We start from the raw sequence: 17,771 nt of genomic DNA on the forward strand, positions 1-17,771 counted from the left end.
GGGACGTGGTGGGGGGAGGGGGCACGTGGTGGGGGGGGGGTGGGGGGGGGGCACGTGGTGGGGAGGGGGTCACGTGGTGGGGGGGTCACGTGGTGGGGGGGGGTCACGTGGTGGGGGGGGCACGTGGTGGGGGGGCACGTGGTGGGGGGGGGGCACGTGGTGTGGAGGGGGTCACGTGGGGGGGGGCACGTGGTGGGGGGGGGGTCACGTGGTGGTGGGGGACACTTGGTGGGGGGGTGCACGTGGTGGGGGGGGGGTCACGTGTGTGTATGAGACTGTGTGTGTGTGACTGTGTGTGTGCGTGTCTGTGTGGTGTGTCACGTGTGTGTGTGTCTGTGTGTGTGTGTCCACCTGCCTGGTGTGTGTGTCAATGTGTGTGTGTGTGACTTGTGTGGTGTGGACTCTGTGTGTGTGGCCTGTGTGTCGTGTGTGACTGTGTGTGTGGACTCTGGGTGTGTGTGACTGTGTGTGTGTTTGAATGCCGTGTGTGTGGACTGTGCGTCTTGCTAACATTCTGCAGATGCCCTCTCACCAATGAAGACGCCTTGCGCTGCTCAGATTGGCTCAGCATTGCGCACGAGGCAGAGACGTGTGTTGTGATGTCGTGTGCGTGTGCATATTCTGCAGATGCTCTCTCACCGGTGGAGACGCCTTGCGCTGCTCAGCTTGGTCAGCATGCGCACGAGAGAGTGTGTGTGTGACTGTGTGTGAGTGTTCTGCAGATGATCTCTCACCGATGAAGGCGCCTTGCGCTGCTCAGCTTGGTCAGCATGCGCACGAGAGAGTGTGTGTGTGACTGTGTGTGAGTGTTCTGCAGATGCTCTCTCACCGATGAAGGCGCTGCGCTGCTCAGCTTGGTCAGCATGCGCACGGAGTGTGTGTGTGTGACTGTGTGTGAGTGTTCTGCAGATGCTCTCTCACCGATGAGGCGCCTTGCGCTGCTCAGCTTGGTCAGCATGCGCACGAGAGATGTGTGTGACTGTGTGTGCGTGTGCATATTCTGCAGATGCTCTCCACCGGTGGAGACGCCTTGCGCTGCTCAGCTTGGTCAGCATGCGCACGAGAGAGTGTGTGTGTGACGTGTGTGAGTGTTCTGCAGATGATATCTCACCGATGAAGGCGCCTTGCGCTGCTCAGCTTGGTCAGCATGCGCACGAGAGAGTGTGTGTGTGACTGTGTGGAGTGTTCTGCAGAATGCTCTCTCACCGATGAAGGCGCCTTGCGCTGCTCAGCTTGGTCAGCATGCGCACGAGAGTGTGTGTGTGTGTGACTGTGTGTGAGTGTTCTGCAGATGCTCTCTCACCGATGAAGGCGCCTTGCGCTGCTCAGCTTGGTCAGCATGCGCACGAGAGAGTGTGTGTGACTGTGTGTGCGTGTGCATATTCTGCAGATGCTCTTCACCGGTGGAGACGCCCTTGCGCTGCTCAGCTTGGTCAGCATGCGCACGAGAGAGTTTGTGTGTGACTGTGTGTGCGTGTGCATATTCTGCAGATGCTCTCTCACCGATGAAGACGCCTTGCGCTGCTCAGCTTGGTCAGCATGCGCACGAGAGAGTGTGTGTGTGACTGTGTGTGAGTGTTCTGCAGATGCTCTCTCACCGCATGAAGGCGCCCTTGCGCTGCTCAGCTTGGTCAGCATGCGCACGAGAGTGTGTGTGTGTGACTGTGTGTGAGTGTTCTGCAGATGCTCTCTCACCGATGAAGGCGCCTTGCGCTGCCTCAGCTTGGTCAGCATGCGCACGAGAGAGTGTGTGTGGACTGTGTGTGCGTGTGCATATTCTGCAGATGCTCTCTCACCGGTGGAGACGCCTTGCGCTGCTCAGCTTGGTCAGCATGCGCACGAGAGAGTGTGTGTGACTGTGTGTGCGTGTGCATATTCTGCAGATGCTCTCTCACCGATGAAGACGCCTTGCGCTGCTCAGCTTGGTCAGCAATGCGCACGAGAGTGTGTGTGTGTGACTGTGTGTGAGTGTTCTGCAGATGCCCTCTCACCGGTGGAGACGCCTTGCGCTGCTCAGCTTGGTCAGCATGCGCACGAGAGAGTGTGTGTGTGTGACTGTGTGTGAGTGTTCTGCAGATGCTCTCTCACCGATGAAGGCGCCTTGCGCTGCTCAGCTTGGTCAGCATGCGCACGAGAGAGTGTGTGTGACTGTGTGTGAGTGACTGTGTGTGTGTGCGCATTCTGCAGATGCTCTCTCACGATGAAGACGCCTTGCGCTGCTCAGCTTGGTCAGCATGCGCACGAGAGAGTTGTGTGTGTGTGACTGTGTGTGAGTGTTCTGCAGATGCTCTCTCACCGATGAAGGCGCCTTGCGCTGCTCAGCTTGGTCAGCATGCGCACGAGAGAGTGTGTGTGACTGTGTGTGTGTGACTGTGTGTGTGTGCGCATTCTGCAGATGCTCTCTCACCGATGAAGACGCCTTGCGCTGCTCAGCTTGGTCAGCATGCGCACGAGAGAGTGTGTGTGACTGTGTGTGAGTGTTCTGCAGATGCTCTCTCACCGATGAAGACGCCTTGCGCTGCAAATCTTGGTCAGCATGCGCACGAGAGAGTGTGTGTGACTGTGTGTGCGTGTGAATATTCTGCAGATGCCCTCTCACCGGTGGAGACGCCTTGCGCTGCTCAGCTTGGTCAGCATGCGCACGAGAGAGTGTGTGTGACTGTGTGTGCGTGTGAATATTCTGCAGATGCCCTCTCACCGGTGGAGACGCCTTGCGCTGCTCAGCTTGGTCAGCATGCGCACGAGAGAGAGTGTGTGTGACTGTGTGTGCGTGTGCATATTCTGCAGATGCTCTCTCACCGATGAAGACGCCTTGCGCTGCTCAGCTTGGTCAGCATGCGCACGAGAGAGTGTGTGTGACTGTGTGTGCGTGTGCATATTCTGCAGATGCTCTCTCACCGATGAAGACGCCTTGCGCTGCTCAGCTTGGTCAGCATGCGCACGAGAGAGTGTGTGTGACTGTGTGTGCGTGTGCATATTCTGCAGATGCTCTCTCACCGGTGGAGACGCCTTGCGCTGCTCAGCTTGGTCAGCATGCGCACGAGAGAGTGTGTGTGACTGTGTGTGCGTGTGCATATTCTGCAGATGCTCTCTCACCGGTGGAGACGCCTTGCGCTGCTCAGCTTGGTCAGCATGCGCACGAGAGAGTGTGTGTGACTGTGTGTGCGTGTGCATATTCTGCAGATGCTCTCTCACCGGTGGAGACGCCTTGCGCTGCTCAGCTTGGTCAGCATGCGCACGAGAGAGAGTGTGTGTGACTGTGTGTGTGACTGTGTGTGTGACTGTGTGTGTGACTGTGTGTGTGTGACTGTGTGTGTGACTGTGTGTGAGTGTTCTGCAGATGCCCTCTCACCGATGAAGGCGCCTTGCGCTGCTCAGCTTGGTCAGCATGCGCACGAGAGAGTGTGTGTGACTGTGTGTGTGTGACTGTGTGTGCGTGTGCATATTCTGCAGATGATCTCTCACCGATGAAGACGCCTTGCGCTGCTCAGCTTGGTCAGCATGCGCACGAGAGAGTGTGTGTGACTGTGTGTGCGTGTGCATATTCTGCAGATGCCCTCTCACCGATGAAGGCGCCTTGCGCTGCTCAGCTTGGTCAGCATGCGCACGAGAGAGTTTCCACTTTGCTGGTTCCTGGGGGGCACGCAGTGGGCATGAGGGTGACGTGAGTGGGGGCCACGTGGCCACACAGAAGTCACCCCCTGACACCACCTCCACTCTGCACCTCATTACCCTCATCCTCCACTCTGCACCTCAACATGCTTCTCCTCCCCTAAACAGGTGATGTAAGATCGATGTTAGTAGATTAATCTGCGTGTCTCTGTCACCTCTACCAAGATGATAGAATAATCGATGATAGTAGATGAATCTACCTGTGCCCAGGTGATAGAGGATCAATGATAGTAGATGAATCTACTTGTGCCCAGGTGATAGAGGATCGATGTTAGTAGATGAATCTGCGTGTCTCTGCAACCTCTACCAAGATGATAGAATAATCGATGATAGTAGATGAATCTACCTCTACCCAGGTGATGTAAGATCGATGATAGTAGATGAATCTACCTGTGCCCAGGTGATAGAGGATCAATGATAGTAGATGAATCTACCTGTACCCAGGTGATAGAGGATCGATGTTAGTAGATGAATCTGCGTGTCTCTGTCATCTCTACCAAGGTGATGTAAGATCGATGTTAGTAGATGAATCTGCGTGTCTCTGTCACCTCTACCAAGATGATGTAAGATCGATGTTAGTAGATGAATCTGTGTGTCTCTGTCACCTCTACCCAGGTGATGTAAGATCGATGTTAGTAGATGAATCTGCGTGTCTCTGTCACCTCTACCAAGATGATGTAAGATCGATGTTAGTAGATGAATCTGCGTGTCTCTGTCACCTCTACCCAGGTGATGCAAGATCGATGTTAGTAGATGAATCTGCGTGTCTCTGTCACCTCTACCCAGGTGATGTAAGATCGATGTTAGTAGATGAATCTGCGTGTCTCTGTCACTTCTACCCAGGTGATGTAAGATCGATGTTAGTAGATGAATCTGCGTGTCTCTGTCACCTCTACCCAGTGATAGAACAATCGATGTTAGTAGATGAATCTGCGTGTCTCTATCACCTCTACCCAGGTGATGTAAGATCGATGTTAGTAGATGAATCTGCGTGTCTCTGTCACCTCTAACCAGTGAGAGATAATCGATGTTAGTAGATGAATCTGCGTGTCTCTGTCAGCTCTACCCAGTGATAGAGAATCGATGTTAGTAGATGAATCTGCGTGTCTCTGTCACCTCTACCTAGGTGATGTAAGATCGATGATAGTAGATGAATCTGCGTGTCTCTGTCACCTCTACCTAGGTGATGTAAGATCGATGTTAGTAGATGAATCTGCGTGTCTCTGTCACCTCTACCCAGGTGATGTAAGATCGATGTTAGTAGATTAATCTGCGTGTCTCTGTCATCTCTACCAAGGTGATGTAATATCGATGTTAGTAGATGAATCTGCGTGTCTCTGTCACCTCTACCCACGTGATGTAAGATCGATGATAGTAGATGAATCTACGTGTCTCTGTCACCTCTACCTAGGTGATGTAAGATCGATGTTAGTAGATGAATCTGCGTGTCTCTGTCACCTCTACCCAGGTGATGTAAGATCGATGTTAGTAGATGAATCTGCGTGTCTCTGTCACCTCTACCCAGGTGATGTAAGATCGATGTTAGTAGATGAATCTGCGTGTCTCTGTCACCTCTATCAAGGTGATAGAAAAATCGATGTTAGTAGATGATTCTACCTGTACCCAGGTGATAGAGGATCGATAGACTGCTCACTCACCATACGTTCAGCACCAACGACTGGCTGTCAGAATTCCCCAGGTCACTGGCAGTAGGAAGAGAGGGGAGGTCAAGGTCAATAGGTCACCGTGCAATGCAATACAAGGTAGGTTCATCTAGCATCTGATTGAACGCAAAATGCGTCTAAAGATCTTCTGACATAGAGACCCATAGACTCACATAGATACCCATAGACTCACACAGAGACCCATTGACTCACACAGAGACCCATAGACTCACATAGAGACCCATAGACTCACACAGAGACCCATAGACTCACACAGAGACCCATAGACTCACACAGAGACTCATAGACTCACACAGAGACACATAGACTCACACAGAGACTCATAGACTCACACAGAGACCCATAGACTCACACAGAGACCCATAGACTCACACAGAGACCCATAGACTCACACAGAGACCCATAGACTCACACAGATACCCATAGACTCACACAGAGACACATAAACTCACACAGAGACCCATAGTCTCACACAGAGACCCATAAACTCACACAGAGACCCATAGACTCACACAGAGACACATAGACTCACACAGAGACCCATAGACTCACACAGAGACCCATAGACTCACACAGAGACACATAGACTCACACAGAGACCCATAGACTCACACAGAGACCCATAGACTCACACAGAGACCCATACACTCGCATATAGACCCATAGACTCACACAGAGACCCATAGACTCACACAGAGACCCATAGACTCACACAGAGAACGATAGCCTCACACAGAGACCCATAGACTCACACAGAGACCCATACACTCGCATAGAGCCCCATAGACTCACACAGAGACCCATAGACTCACACAGAGACCCATAGACTCACACAAAGACCCATAGACTCACACAGAGACCCATACACTCGCATATAGACCCATAGACTCACACAGAGACCCATAGACTCACACAGAGACCCATAGACTCACACAGAGAACGATAGCCTCACACAGAGACCCATAGACTCACACAGAGATTCATAGACTCACACAAAGACCCATAGACTCACACAGAGACCCATAGACTCACACAGAGACCCATAGACTCACACAGAGACCCATAGACCCACATAGAAACCCAAAGACTCACACAGAGACCTGTACACTCACATAGAGACCAAGAGACTCACATACGAAACGCACGACCTTCTGCAAACCAGGCGAGGTAGTTAACATCTCACCACCTCTGCAAGGCACCCCTAGCGAAAGTTCAAGAGGTCATCGTGATACCCGGTGTCGGGGGCGGGGGGGGGAAGGGGTTGGTGGTGTCGGGGGGGGGGCAGGAGAAGTGTGGGGAGGGGGGTTGGTGGTGTCGTGGGGGGGGGGTGCAGGGCAAGTGTGTGGCTAGGGGGGGGGGGGTGCAGGCTAAGTATGTGGCTAGAGAGGGGGGGGGGTGCAGGGTAAGTGTGTAGCTAGGGGGGGGGGCTGCTGCTGCGTACACGATGAAGTTCTGGTTCCACGTGGGTTGGGGACCTTCCCTGACGGCGCTCCGCTGCAGGCCGCCCGCGTCACTCGCCTCCGCCTGCCCCCCCAGGCACAGCGTCAAGTAGGGGCGGCTGGGGCCTGCGGGCGATATGGGGGGGGCAGGGGGTGGGGGGCGGGTGGGGGGTGGGGGGGGGGCAGGGGGGTGGGGGGTTGGGGGGAGGCAGGGGGTGGGGGGGGGTGGGTGGGGGGTCAGTGAGAAACAACTTGGTACCCTTTTTCCACCACCACACCCGAGCCAGCTCGAGGCTCTCACGGTCCTGATGGTGTTTCCACTGCCACACCCGAGCCAGCACGAGTGTATATATATCTCGATGTGTCTCTATGAGTGTGTATGTATCTCCACGTGTCTCTACGAGTCAGGTATGTATCTCCACGTGTCTCTATCAGTATGTATCTATCTCGACGTGTCTATGAGTGTATATGTATCTCCACGTGTCTCAATGAGTCTGTACGTATCTCCACGTGTCTCTATGAGTGTGTATGTATCTCCATGTGTCTCTATGAGTCTCTGTGTACCTCTGTGTATCTCTGTGTGTCTCTATGTGTCTCTATGGGTCTGTATGTATCTCCATGTCTGTATGTATCTCCATGTGTCTATGAGTGTGTATGTATCTCCACGTGTCTCAATGAGTCTCTGTGTACCTCTGTGCATCTCTGTGTGTCTCTATGTGTCTCTATGAGTCTGTATCTATCTCCATGTGTCTATGAGTGTATATGTATCTCCACGTGTCTCTATGAGGGTGTATGTATCTCCACGTGTCTCAATGAGTCTCTGTGTATCTCCGTGTGTCTCTATAGGTTCATGATATGATACATTGTCTGGGTGGCATCGCCGCACGGACGATCACTTTGGGGACAGCCGTGTTACGAACCCCGACGGTGAAGAGTGACCAGGGTCCAGATCAGGATCAGAATGTTTATTTGCACTGGAGGGAGAAATCCGATGAGCTGTGAATCTCTTGTTTTCCCACCGATCCATCGACGGGGGAGGACAAATTGAGAAAGCCATACTTTGAAATCCGGGGGGGGGCCCGGAAAATGATCAAATATATAAAAAAAATCGTAGATCCGAGATTCGTCGGCAAAACGAGTCGTCCGATAAAACGGCGACGACCCAGTTGCCTTAAAATACCTCCCAAACAACGAAAGTTTTTTGTTGTTTTTGACGATGTTCCTGTTTACGCTTCAAAAATCGGCAGCTTCCCCTAACTGGAGGGCCAGGCGAGCGGAAAGATGACGCGGAAAAAGGGGGTTCGTGGGGTTAGCGAGGGTGGTACGGAGGACACATAGACACAAAGACAAAGATCCCCCGTATAGCCTCAGCAGACCGTCGGTGCAAGTGCTGTTAGTAGTGAGTAGCACCTCCCAAAGACATAGACACAAAGACAAAGATCCCCCGTATAGCCTCAGCAGACCGTCGGTGCAAGTGCTGTTAGTAGTGAGTAGCACCTCCCAAAGACATAGACACAAAGACAAAGATCCCCCTATAGCCTCAACAGACTGTTGGGGCAAGTGCTGGGGTAGCGAGTAGCACCTCCCAAGACATCGACACAAAGACAAAGATCCCCCGTATAGCCTCAGCAGACTGTTGGGGCAAGTGCTGTTAGTAGCGAGTAGCACCTCCCTAGACATAGACACAAAGACAAAGATCCCCCGTATAGCCTCAACAGACTGTTGGGGCAAGTGCTGGGGTAGCGAGTAGCGCCTACGAAGACATAGACACAAAGACAAAGATCCCCGTATAGCCTCAACAGACCGTCCGGGCAAGTGCTGTTAGTAGCGAGTAGCGCCTACGAAGACATAGACACAAAGACAAAGATCCCCCGTATAGCCTCAACAGACTGTTGGGGCAAGTGCTGTTAGTAGCGAGTAGCACCTCCCAAAGACATAGACACAAAGACAAAGATCTCCCGTATAGCCTCAGCAGACTGTTGGGGCAAGTGCTGTTAGTAGCGAGTAGCACTTCCCAAGACATAGACACAAAGACAAAGATCCCCCGTATAGCCTCGACAGACTGTTGGGGCAAGTGCTGGGGTAGCGAGTAGCGCCTACGAAGACAAAGACACAAAGACAAAGATCCCCCGTATAGCCTCAACAGACTGTTGGGGCAAGTGCTGTTAGTAGCGAGTAGCACCTCCCAAGACAAACACAAAGACAAAGATCCCCCGTATAGCCTCAACAGACTGTTGGGGCAAGTGCTGGGATAGCGAGTAGCGCCTACGAAGACAAAGACACAAAGACAAAGATCCCCTGTATAGCCCCAACAGACTGTTGGGGCAAGTGCTGTTAGTAGCGAGTGGCATCACCCTATGAAGGCCGGCACAGTGGCACACACGAGGGTGTGTGTGGCCAGCACCACCACGCCCGGCCAACTTTGCCTCTCCAGTAGCGATGTTTACAACACAACGCACACCAAAGGTACTCATTGGAGGTCCCAAGCCGACCCTAGGCAAGTAGGCCTAGGCCCGTGTTCAGAAAATGGCCGCCATGCACATTTTTGTGTACGGTGCTTTTTCTGCAATATTTTGCTGTCTTTTCTTGGATTTTCTGTTTGCACTCAGTCGCATATTCAATTTAAGATGTTTTCTTGTTCGTGTTTTTGTTTTTTGTTTGTTGCGGTTGCACCCGATTCAAGAGCCGAATGGCTCACAGGGCTACACCTAATAAACGAACTTGAACTTGAAACCGGTGTAGGTGGGCGTGAGCGCGAATCAAACTCGGCTCGCCGGGTTGGTAGCGGTAACGCGCTAACAGCTACCACACTACTTCCTCACCGTCCACGCTCTTGTTCTGCAACCCGGTCGCCCCTCCCAGAAGCAGCCGCACTTGGAAAACTGGAGCCTGAGATTGGGGGGCAGGGGAGAGGGGTGGGGAGACAAAGACGGTCGGGCGTGGTGGTGGTAGTGGCGGTGGTGGTTGGTGGTGTTGGGCACCCACGTCCCTCCCTCGTGTGTTCCGAACTTCTAAATCTGTCGTCGGCCTCCCCTAGGTCGACTCAGCCTCAAATTAGTACCTGTTGCGGTGTGTAGTAAACGTCGCCACTGGGGAGACAAAGGCGGCCGGGCGTGGTGTTGGCCACACACCGCCTCGTGTGCCGCGCCGGCCTTTAATAGGTGCTCGCTAACAGCACTTGCCCCTACAGTCTGTTACAGGCTACAAGCTGAGGAATCTCTTTCTAGTGTGCGTATGTGCGGGGAGCGGTGGTGCAGCGGTTAGCGCACCGCGCTATGAAGCCATCTCTGCAGAAATTCGTCCTGTCCACCATCAACCAACCCGCACTCACCGGCCTGGTGAAGTATGGTGAAGCATCCAAACCCACCCCCCCCCCACGCTCACCCCCACCCTTGGCCGACACGGTGTAGGTCAAGACCTTAATCCAGCAGAGGAGTGGCAAAACGGCTGTAACTTGAATAAACACTTGATGTGTAGTAGCAGGTTTTTACCCTTTAAACTGGTACAAAAACTTTTATACAAGGCATCATGTTTGCAATAACCGCAACACAAGCAGTCAAATGCAAACAAAAAGAAACAACTCTGATGATGATAACGATATGCACTGTCCTTGAAGTTGATTGGTCCACACCCGAGACAGCTTTTCTTAGAGCCTAGTCTCCATTGGTGTTGGACCAGATGACGCCAAAAGGCGTACAACTCAAACACAGCGCACTATCAGAGTATTGAGAGCTCGGAGTAAGCATTTACACTATGAGACATTTCCTTTACCAGTGGCAAAATATAGTAATAGGTTTTTACCCTTTCAAATGGTACAAACACTGACACCTTTATTCAAGGCATCATGTTTACAATAACCACAACACAAGCAGTCAAATGCAAACAAAAAGAAACAACTCTGATGATGATAATGATATGCACTGTCCTTGAAGTTGATTGGTCCACACCCGAGACAGCTTTTCTTAGAGCCGAGTCTCACATGGTGTTGGACCAGGGTCAGAGGTCAATCCCATCGTGACAAGTTGGGTGGCGATGTCGCAGCGTTGGCAACTCGCTGTGATGATCGTTCCTATGATTGCCACTTTTTAAAATTGTATTTTTCCAGGTGGAAGGCCCCACTGAGCTATTTCGTTTTCAGAAGCGACCTGGCCCATCACAAATGATAGCTCAGCCCAAGTGGCTCCTCATCATCATCGTCATCAATGTCGCAATGTGGACATTCATAGCAGCCAAATGACTCTTAAACGCACGTTTATAACAGTGGCGGGGGGAAACCGGAGGAACCCGGAGAAAAAAATCCACGCGAACCACAGGGGAGAGAAAGAGACACGCAAACTCCAAAAATATAGCAGGCGTCAGGGTAGGGATCGAACCCACGACCTCCTGTCTACCAGGCGAGGTAGTTAACATCTCCTAGCCACCGTGATGATGATGAGAGAGAGAGACACGCAAACTCCAAAAATATAGCAGGCGTCAGGGTAGGGATCGAACCCACGACCTCCTGTCTACCAGGCGAGGTAGTTAACATCTCCTAGCCACCGTGATGATGATGAGAGAGAGAGACACGCAAACTCCAAAAATATAGCAGGCGTCAGGGTAGGGATCGAACCCACGACCTCCTGTACACCAGGCGAGGTAGTTATTATCTCCTAGCCACCGTGATGATGATGATGATGGGAGGCACGTAAGCTCCAAATATAACAGGCATCATCAAGGGTCGGGATCGAACCCACGACCTCCTGCGTACCGGGCGAGGTAGTTAACATCTCCTAGCCACCGTGATGATGATGATGAGAGACACACAAACTCCAAAAATACAGCAGGCATCAGGGTAGGGATCGAACCCACGACCTCCTGCGTACCAGGCGAGGTTATTAACATCTCCTAGCCACCGTGATGATGATGATGAGAGACACACAAACTCCAAAAATACAGCAGGCATCAGGGTAGGGATCGAACCCACGACCTCCTGCGTACCAGGCGAGGTTATTAACATCTCCTAGCCACCGTGATGATGATGATGAGAGACACACAAACTCCAAAAATACAGCAGGCATCAGGGTAGGGATCGAACCCACGACCTCCTGCGTACCAGGCGAGGTAGTTAACATATCCTAGCCACCGTGATGATGATGATGAGAGAGACACGCAAACTCCAAAAATATAGCAGGCGTCAAGGTCGGGATCAAACCCACGACCTCCTGCGTACCGGGCGAGGTAGTTAACATCTCCTAGCCACCGTGGCCCCCTAACTAATAGTGATGGCAATGAAGCGAGGGGTCACCTTCCTCACCTTGGCATTCTTGACGCTGTCCAGCGCTGCCTGCATGACTTCAGTGCTGCAGCCGAACGCCTGTGCAAGGACACGTGGCAAAGACACACGGGGGGGGGGGGGCGGGGGGTTAAAGGTCACCCGTATAATTCTAGATTGGAAGCTTTCGTGACTGCAAGGATTCATACTCTTAGGTTTTTTCGGTAAAGTCACGTAGGTGAAAATTAATTAAAAAAATATAACCATCAGGTCATATACCCCTGGCTACCACATTCAGACAAGCCCCTCCCCCCCCACTCCCTTAACTTGCATTTAAGGGCTCGCCTCTTGGATTTCTTTCCTCACTTGAGACAGTAAATCTGGCTGTGACGGTCCCACCTGATGACGGAGACTTGTGTTGCCTCCGAAACGTCGTGATTTTTATTATTTTATTTCTATTATTATTTCTATTATATATTTTTTTATTTTTACCTACGTGACTTTACCGAATAAACCGAAGAGTACGTCACCCGTATAGCCCAAGGAACAGGCTATTAGGGGCAAGTGCTGTTAGCAGAGGTCGCAAACGGGTTTTGATTCCTTACCCGTACCTGTACCCGGCCGGATACGGGTGCCTGTTCCCTACCCGTACCCGTACCCTACCCGAAATGAGTGACAAACGGTGACTCACCAGTGACTCGCGGCCTACCCGTACCCGTACCCGGCCGCACCAGGGTCGCAAACGGCTAGCCGTACCCGTACCCAGCCGGGTACGGGTAGCCGTTCCCTACCCGTACCCGTACCCTACCCGAAATGAGTGACAAACGGTGACTCACCAGTGACTCACGGCCTACCCGTACCCGTACCCGGCCGCACCAGGGTCGCAAACGGCTACCCGTACCCGTACCCGGCCGGGTACGGGTACCCGTTCCCTACCCGTACCCTACCCGAAATGAGTGACAAACAGTGACTCACCAGTGACTCACGGCCTACCCGTACCCGGCCGCACCAGGGTCGCAAACAGCTACCCGTACCTGGCCGGGTATGGGTAGCCGGGTATCGGGTAGGGTACGGGTATCGGGTACCCGGTTGCGACCTCTGCTGTTAGCCAGGAGCACCTGCGAAGACCGGCACGGGTGGGCCTTGCCACGTTCCACCCCTGGCCACCTTTGCCTCCCTAGCGGCACAGCGCACCAGGTGCTCAACTTGAGGCTGAGTCGACCACGTGATAAAATACACAGGCATGCAGAGAACAAAGATAAAGATCCCCCGTATTGCCTTAACAGGCTGCTGGGGCAAGTGCTGTTAGCGAGCACCTATGAAGGCCGGAACGGCACACGAGGGGGTGGGTGGCCAGCACCACACTTGGCGATGTTTACACACCACTACGGGTACTTATTTGAGGCTGAGTCGACCTAGGGACCCATGCACTCGTACACAGACACCCAGATCTGGGATTGAACACAAGACCCTTAATCATTGGAGAGACACCGAACCAGGAACTGAAACTAGGCCCTTGAATTCCAGAGAAATACCGCGGCCACAAATTGAACACAGACCCTTAAAATATGGAGACACCCGAACCAGGGAACTGAAACTAGACGCTTCATCTCCAGAGAAATGCTGAGACCGGGAATTGGACCCAGAACCCTTAAAATATGGAGAGAGAACCCAGACCAAAAATTTAACCCAGATGGGCGGTTAATCTTTGGAGAGAAAACCAGCCAATGAATTGAACCCAGATGCTGAATCCCAGTTGAGACACCCAAACCAGGAACTGAAACTGGAACCATTAATTTTCAGAGAAATACCAAAATCAGGGATTGAGCCCAGGCACTCAATATACGGAGAGACACCCAGACCAGGAATTTAATCGAGACGGTTAATCTCTGGATAAAACTAGCCAATGAATTGAACCCAGATGCTTAATCCCAGTTGAGACACCCAAACCAGGAACTGAAACTGGAACCATTAATTTTCAGAGAAATACCAAAATCTGGGATTGAGCCCAGGCACTCAATATACGGAGAGACACCCAGACCAGGAATTTAATCAAGACAGACGGTTAATCTCTGGATAAAACTAGCCAATGAATTGAACCCAAATGCTTAATCCCAGTTGAGACACCCAAACCAGGAACTGAAACTGGAACCATTAATTTTCAGAGAAATACCAAAATCTGGGATTGAGCCCAGGCACTCAATATACGGAGAGACACCCAGACCAGGAGTTGAACCCAGACCCTTAAAATATGGAGAGACACCCAGACCAGGAGTTGAACCCATGTGCCCACGTGGAAAGAAGGTTACAACAACAAGCGGTACAAACACGCGATGGGAGTTCAAAGTACACGGGAATTAAACAAATCTCCCAAGCAAATACAACACTAAACCATCCCAATCCGACCAGGCAAAGCCCCAGTGATGAATCAACTGAATCTTTAGAAGCGACCTGGCCACAAAGGACAGCTCAACGAAGTGGACCCCGTCGTTTGGACATTTATAAGAGGGCCAAATTAATCGAATGAATCTCAATGCGCGTTTCTATATCCGAGGGGGGCCTGTGGATTTGATCGACGTCACAATCACGGAAACAGGAAGAATTGGCACGTGACACGTTTCATGGAAATTGAGAGGTCGTGAGTTTGCGAGTTTAAGAGGGAAATGAAAAGTGGAAATAGGAAACAAATGTCAAAGGCGGAAGAGATCAATGGGGAATTGAAAAGGCTCCCTAAAAAGTAAAATGACGTGGAATGAAATCGACTTCTCACATTATTGCATCGGCACTTGTGGCTATTATTATGATGATGATTTACATTATGAGACCTCATTTGCCAGTAGCAATATATAGTAATAGGTTTTGACCCTTTTATCTGGCAACAAAACTGACACCTATATACAAGGGATCATGTTTGCAATAACCACAACACAAGCGGTCAAAATGCAAACAAAAAGAAACAACTCTGATAATGATAATGATATGCACTGTCCTTGAAGTTGATTGGTCCACACCCGAGACGGCTTTTCTTAGAGCCTAGTCTCCACTGATGTTGGACCAAGATGACGCCAAAAGGCATTAAACTCAAAAACAGCGCACTATCAGGGTATTGAGAGCTAGGGGTAAGCATTGACATTAGGAGACCTCCTTTGCCAGTAGCAAGCTATAGTAATAGGTTTTGAACCTTTTATCTGGCACCAAAACTGACACCAGATTAAAGGGTAAAAACCTATTATTATATAATGATGATTGTTAGTTCATCTTCTTGGTTTTTTCGGTAAAGTCACGTAGAAGGGAAGTAATAAAATAATAAAAAATTTCACGTAATAAAATACAATTTTCACGACGTTTCGGCCACAACGCAAGCAGCCGTCCTCAGGTGAAGAAGACGGCTGCTTTATTATTTTTTGAATTTTATTATTTCCCTTCTACGTGACTTTACCGAAAGATGCTCTTAGTTTTTTCGGTAAAGTCACGTAGGTAAAATAAATAAAAATTAATAAAAATAAAATAATAAAAATAACGACGTTTCGGAGGCAACACAAGTCTCCGTCATCAGGTGGGACCGTCACAGCCAGATTTGCAGTATCATTTAAATTTTTTACCTACATGGTGACTTTACCGAAAGAACCAAGAAGATGAATCCCTGCAGTCACGAAAGCTTTAAATCTAGATAACTAGTTCATTCTTCTTCTTATTAGTAGTATCCGTTTACTTAGAAGGGTCCAAAGTATCCCAACTTGCCTTGATTACCCAGGAAAAAATTAACCACCATGACCCCTCGTTGATTTTATCGGGAGGGTGTCTTGCAAAGTTTTCTCAGCGATGATGCCCATGCTGCTGCTGCTGCTGCTTGGATGCTGACCGCATCACTCGCTCACAAAGACAAAGGTCCCCCGTGTAGCCTCTAGCAGACTGTTGCGGCAAGTGCTGTTAGCGAGCAGCACCTATGAAGGCCGGCACGGCACACACGAGGGGGTGGTTGGCCAGCACCATGGCCCGGCCGCCTTTGTCTCCCCAGTGGCGATGTTTACTACACACCGCATTATGTGCTCATTTGAAGCTGAGTCGACCTAGCGTAGGCACACGACAGATTCGGATAAATCGTCACCGGTGTTGGCCGTGAGCGGGAATCGAACCCGGGTTGCCGGGTTCGTAGCACAGCGTGCTAACCACTACACTACCGGCTCCACACACACAAAGACAAAGATCCCCCATATAGCCTTAACAGACTGTAGGGGCAAGTGCTGTTAGCGAGCACCTATGAAGGCCGGAACGGTACACGAGGGGGTGGGTGGCCAGCACCACGCCCGACCGCCTTTGTCACACACGCACACACACACACGCACGCGCACACACACACACAGACACACGCACACACACACACAGACACACACACACATAGACACACGCACACACACACGCACGCGCACACACACATAGACACACGCACACACACGCACATACACACGCACACACACACACGCACGCGCACACACACACATAGACACACGCACACACACACACAGACACACACACACATAGACACACGCACACACACGCACATACACACGCACACACACACACAGACACACGCACACACACAGATAGACACACGCACACACACACAAAGACACACGCACACACACACGCACGCGCAGACACACACACGCGCACACACACACACCCACACACACACGCGCATACACACACACCCACACACACACGCACAAAGACACACACACACGCACGCGCAGACACACACACGCGCACACACACACAGACACGCGCACACACACACACCCACACACACACCCACACACGCACACACGCACAGAGACACACACACACACGCGCACACACACGCACAGACACGCACACACACACACACAGATACGAGCACACACACACGCACACACACACACACGCACACACACACGCACACACACACGCACATACACACACACGCGCACACACACATACCCACACACCCACACACCCAGACACACACACACGCGCACACACACGCGCACTTACACACACGCACAGACACACACACGCGCACACACACACACCCTACATAACAAAGTACGTGGAGCAAAACGACAGGTCATCGTTGCCCTGGGTTGCGAATGTTAATGCAGGAGGTGGAATTCGCTGACTGTGCGTGTTTTACTTTTAAATCCTTTATATTAAGTTCGCTTGCTTGCTTGCGTGATTGCGTGCTTGCTTGCGTGCTTACGACCGTGCAAATCTTTCGGTCGTTTTTTAACACACTTCCCGTGATCCTATCGAGCTGATATTTTGCACACAGACTCGTTGTGCGAGACAATTAATGTTCGTGAATTTTTTTTTTCCAAAATGTTACACCGTTTAGGGAAAACAAATTAAATATTTAATTACCAATTGCTTAATACTGGCAGACAATCATCTGACCCATAGGTAGCAGCCATCTCAAGCCAGAGGACGAGAGGACTCTAGCCGCCACGCATATAAAGGATTTAGAGTGAAAAACTTTGTTTTTACGGGTTTACTTGTTAAATCCTTTATATTAAGTTCGCTTGCTTGCGTGCTTGCGTGCTTGCTTGCTTGCTTACGACCGTGCAAATCTTTCGGTCGTTTTTTAACCCACTTCCCGTGATCCAATCGAGCTGACATTTTGCACACAGACTCGTTGTGCGTGACAATTAATGTTCGTGAAAAAAAATTCCCAAAATTTGACACTTA

The 17,771-nt window shown here is 51.1% G+C and overlaps 1 protein-coding gene across 1 annotated transcript in view; it reads right to left on the reverse strand.

Moving 5' to 3' along the window:
- Nucleotides 1-3,560: 3,560 nt before the first annotated feature.
- The window catches only part of LOC133358819 (BAI1-associated protein 3-like), a 43,526-nt gene continuing 29,315 nt past the window's right edge, over nt 3,561-17,771 (reverse strand). Inside the window, exons 4-8 of the mRNA XM_061577267.1 lie at nt 12,090-12,149; nt 9,619-9,685; nt 6,799-6,922; nt 5,331-5,375; nt 3,561-3,633 (exon numbers count right to left, since the gene is read on the reverse strand). Coding sequence (XP_061433251.1) covers nt 3,561-3,633; nt 5,331-5,375; nt 6,799-6,922; nt 9,619-9,685; nt 12,090-12,149 — 369 coding nt within the window. The remainder of the gene's footprint in view (nt 3,634-5,330; nt 5,376-6,798; nt 6,923-9,618; nt 9,686-12,089; nt 12,150-17,771) is intronic.

This window comes from Lethenteron reissneri, chromosome 63 (assembly GCF_015708825.2).
Source record: "Lethenteron reissneri isolate LAM-NWPU_2019-01 chromosome 63, ASM1570882v1, whole genome shotgun sequence".
NCBI lineage: Eukaryota > Metazoa > Chordata > Hyperoartia > Petromyzontiformes > Petromyzontidae > Lethenteron > Lethenteron reissneri.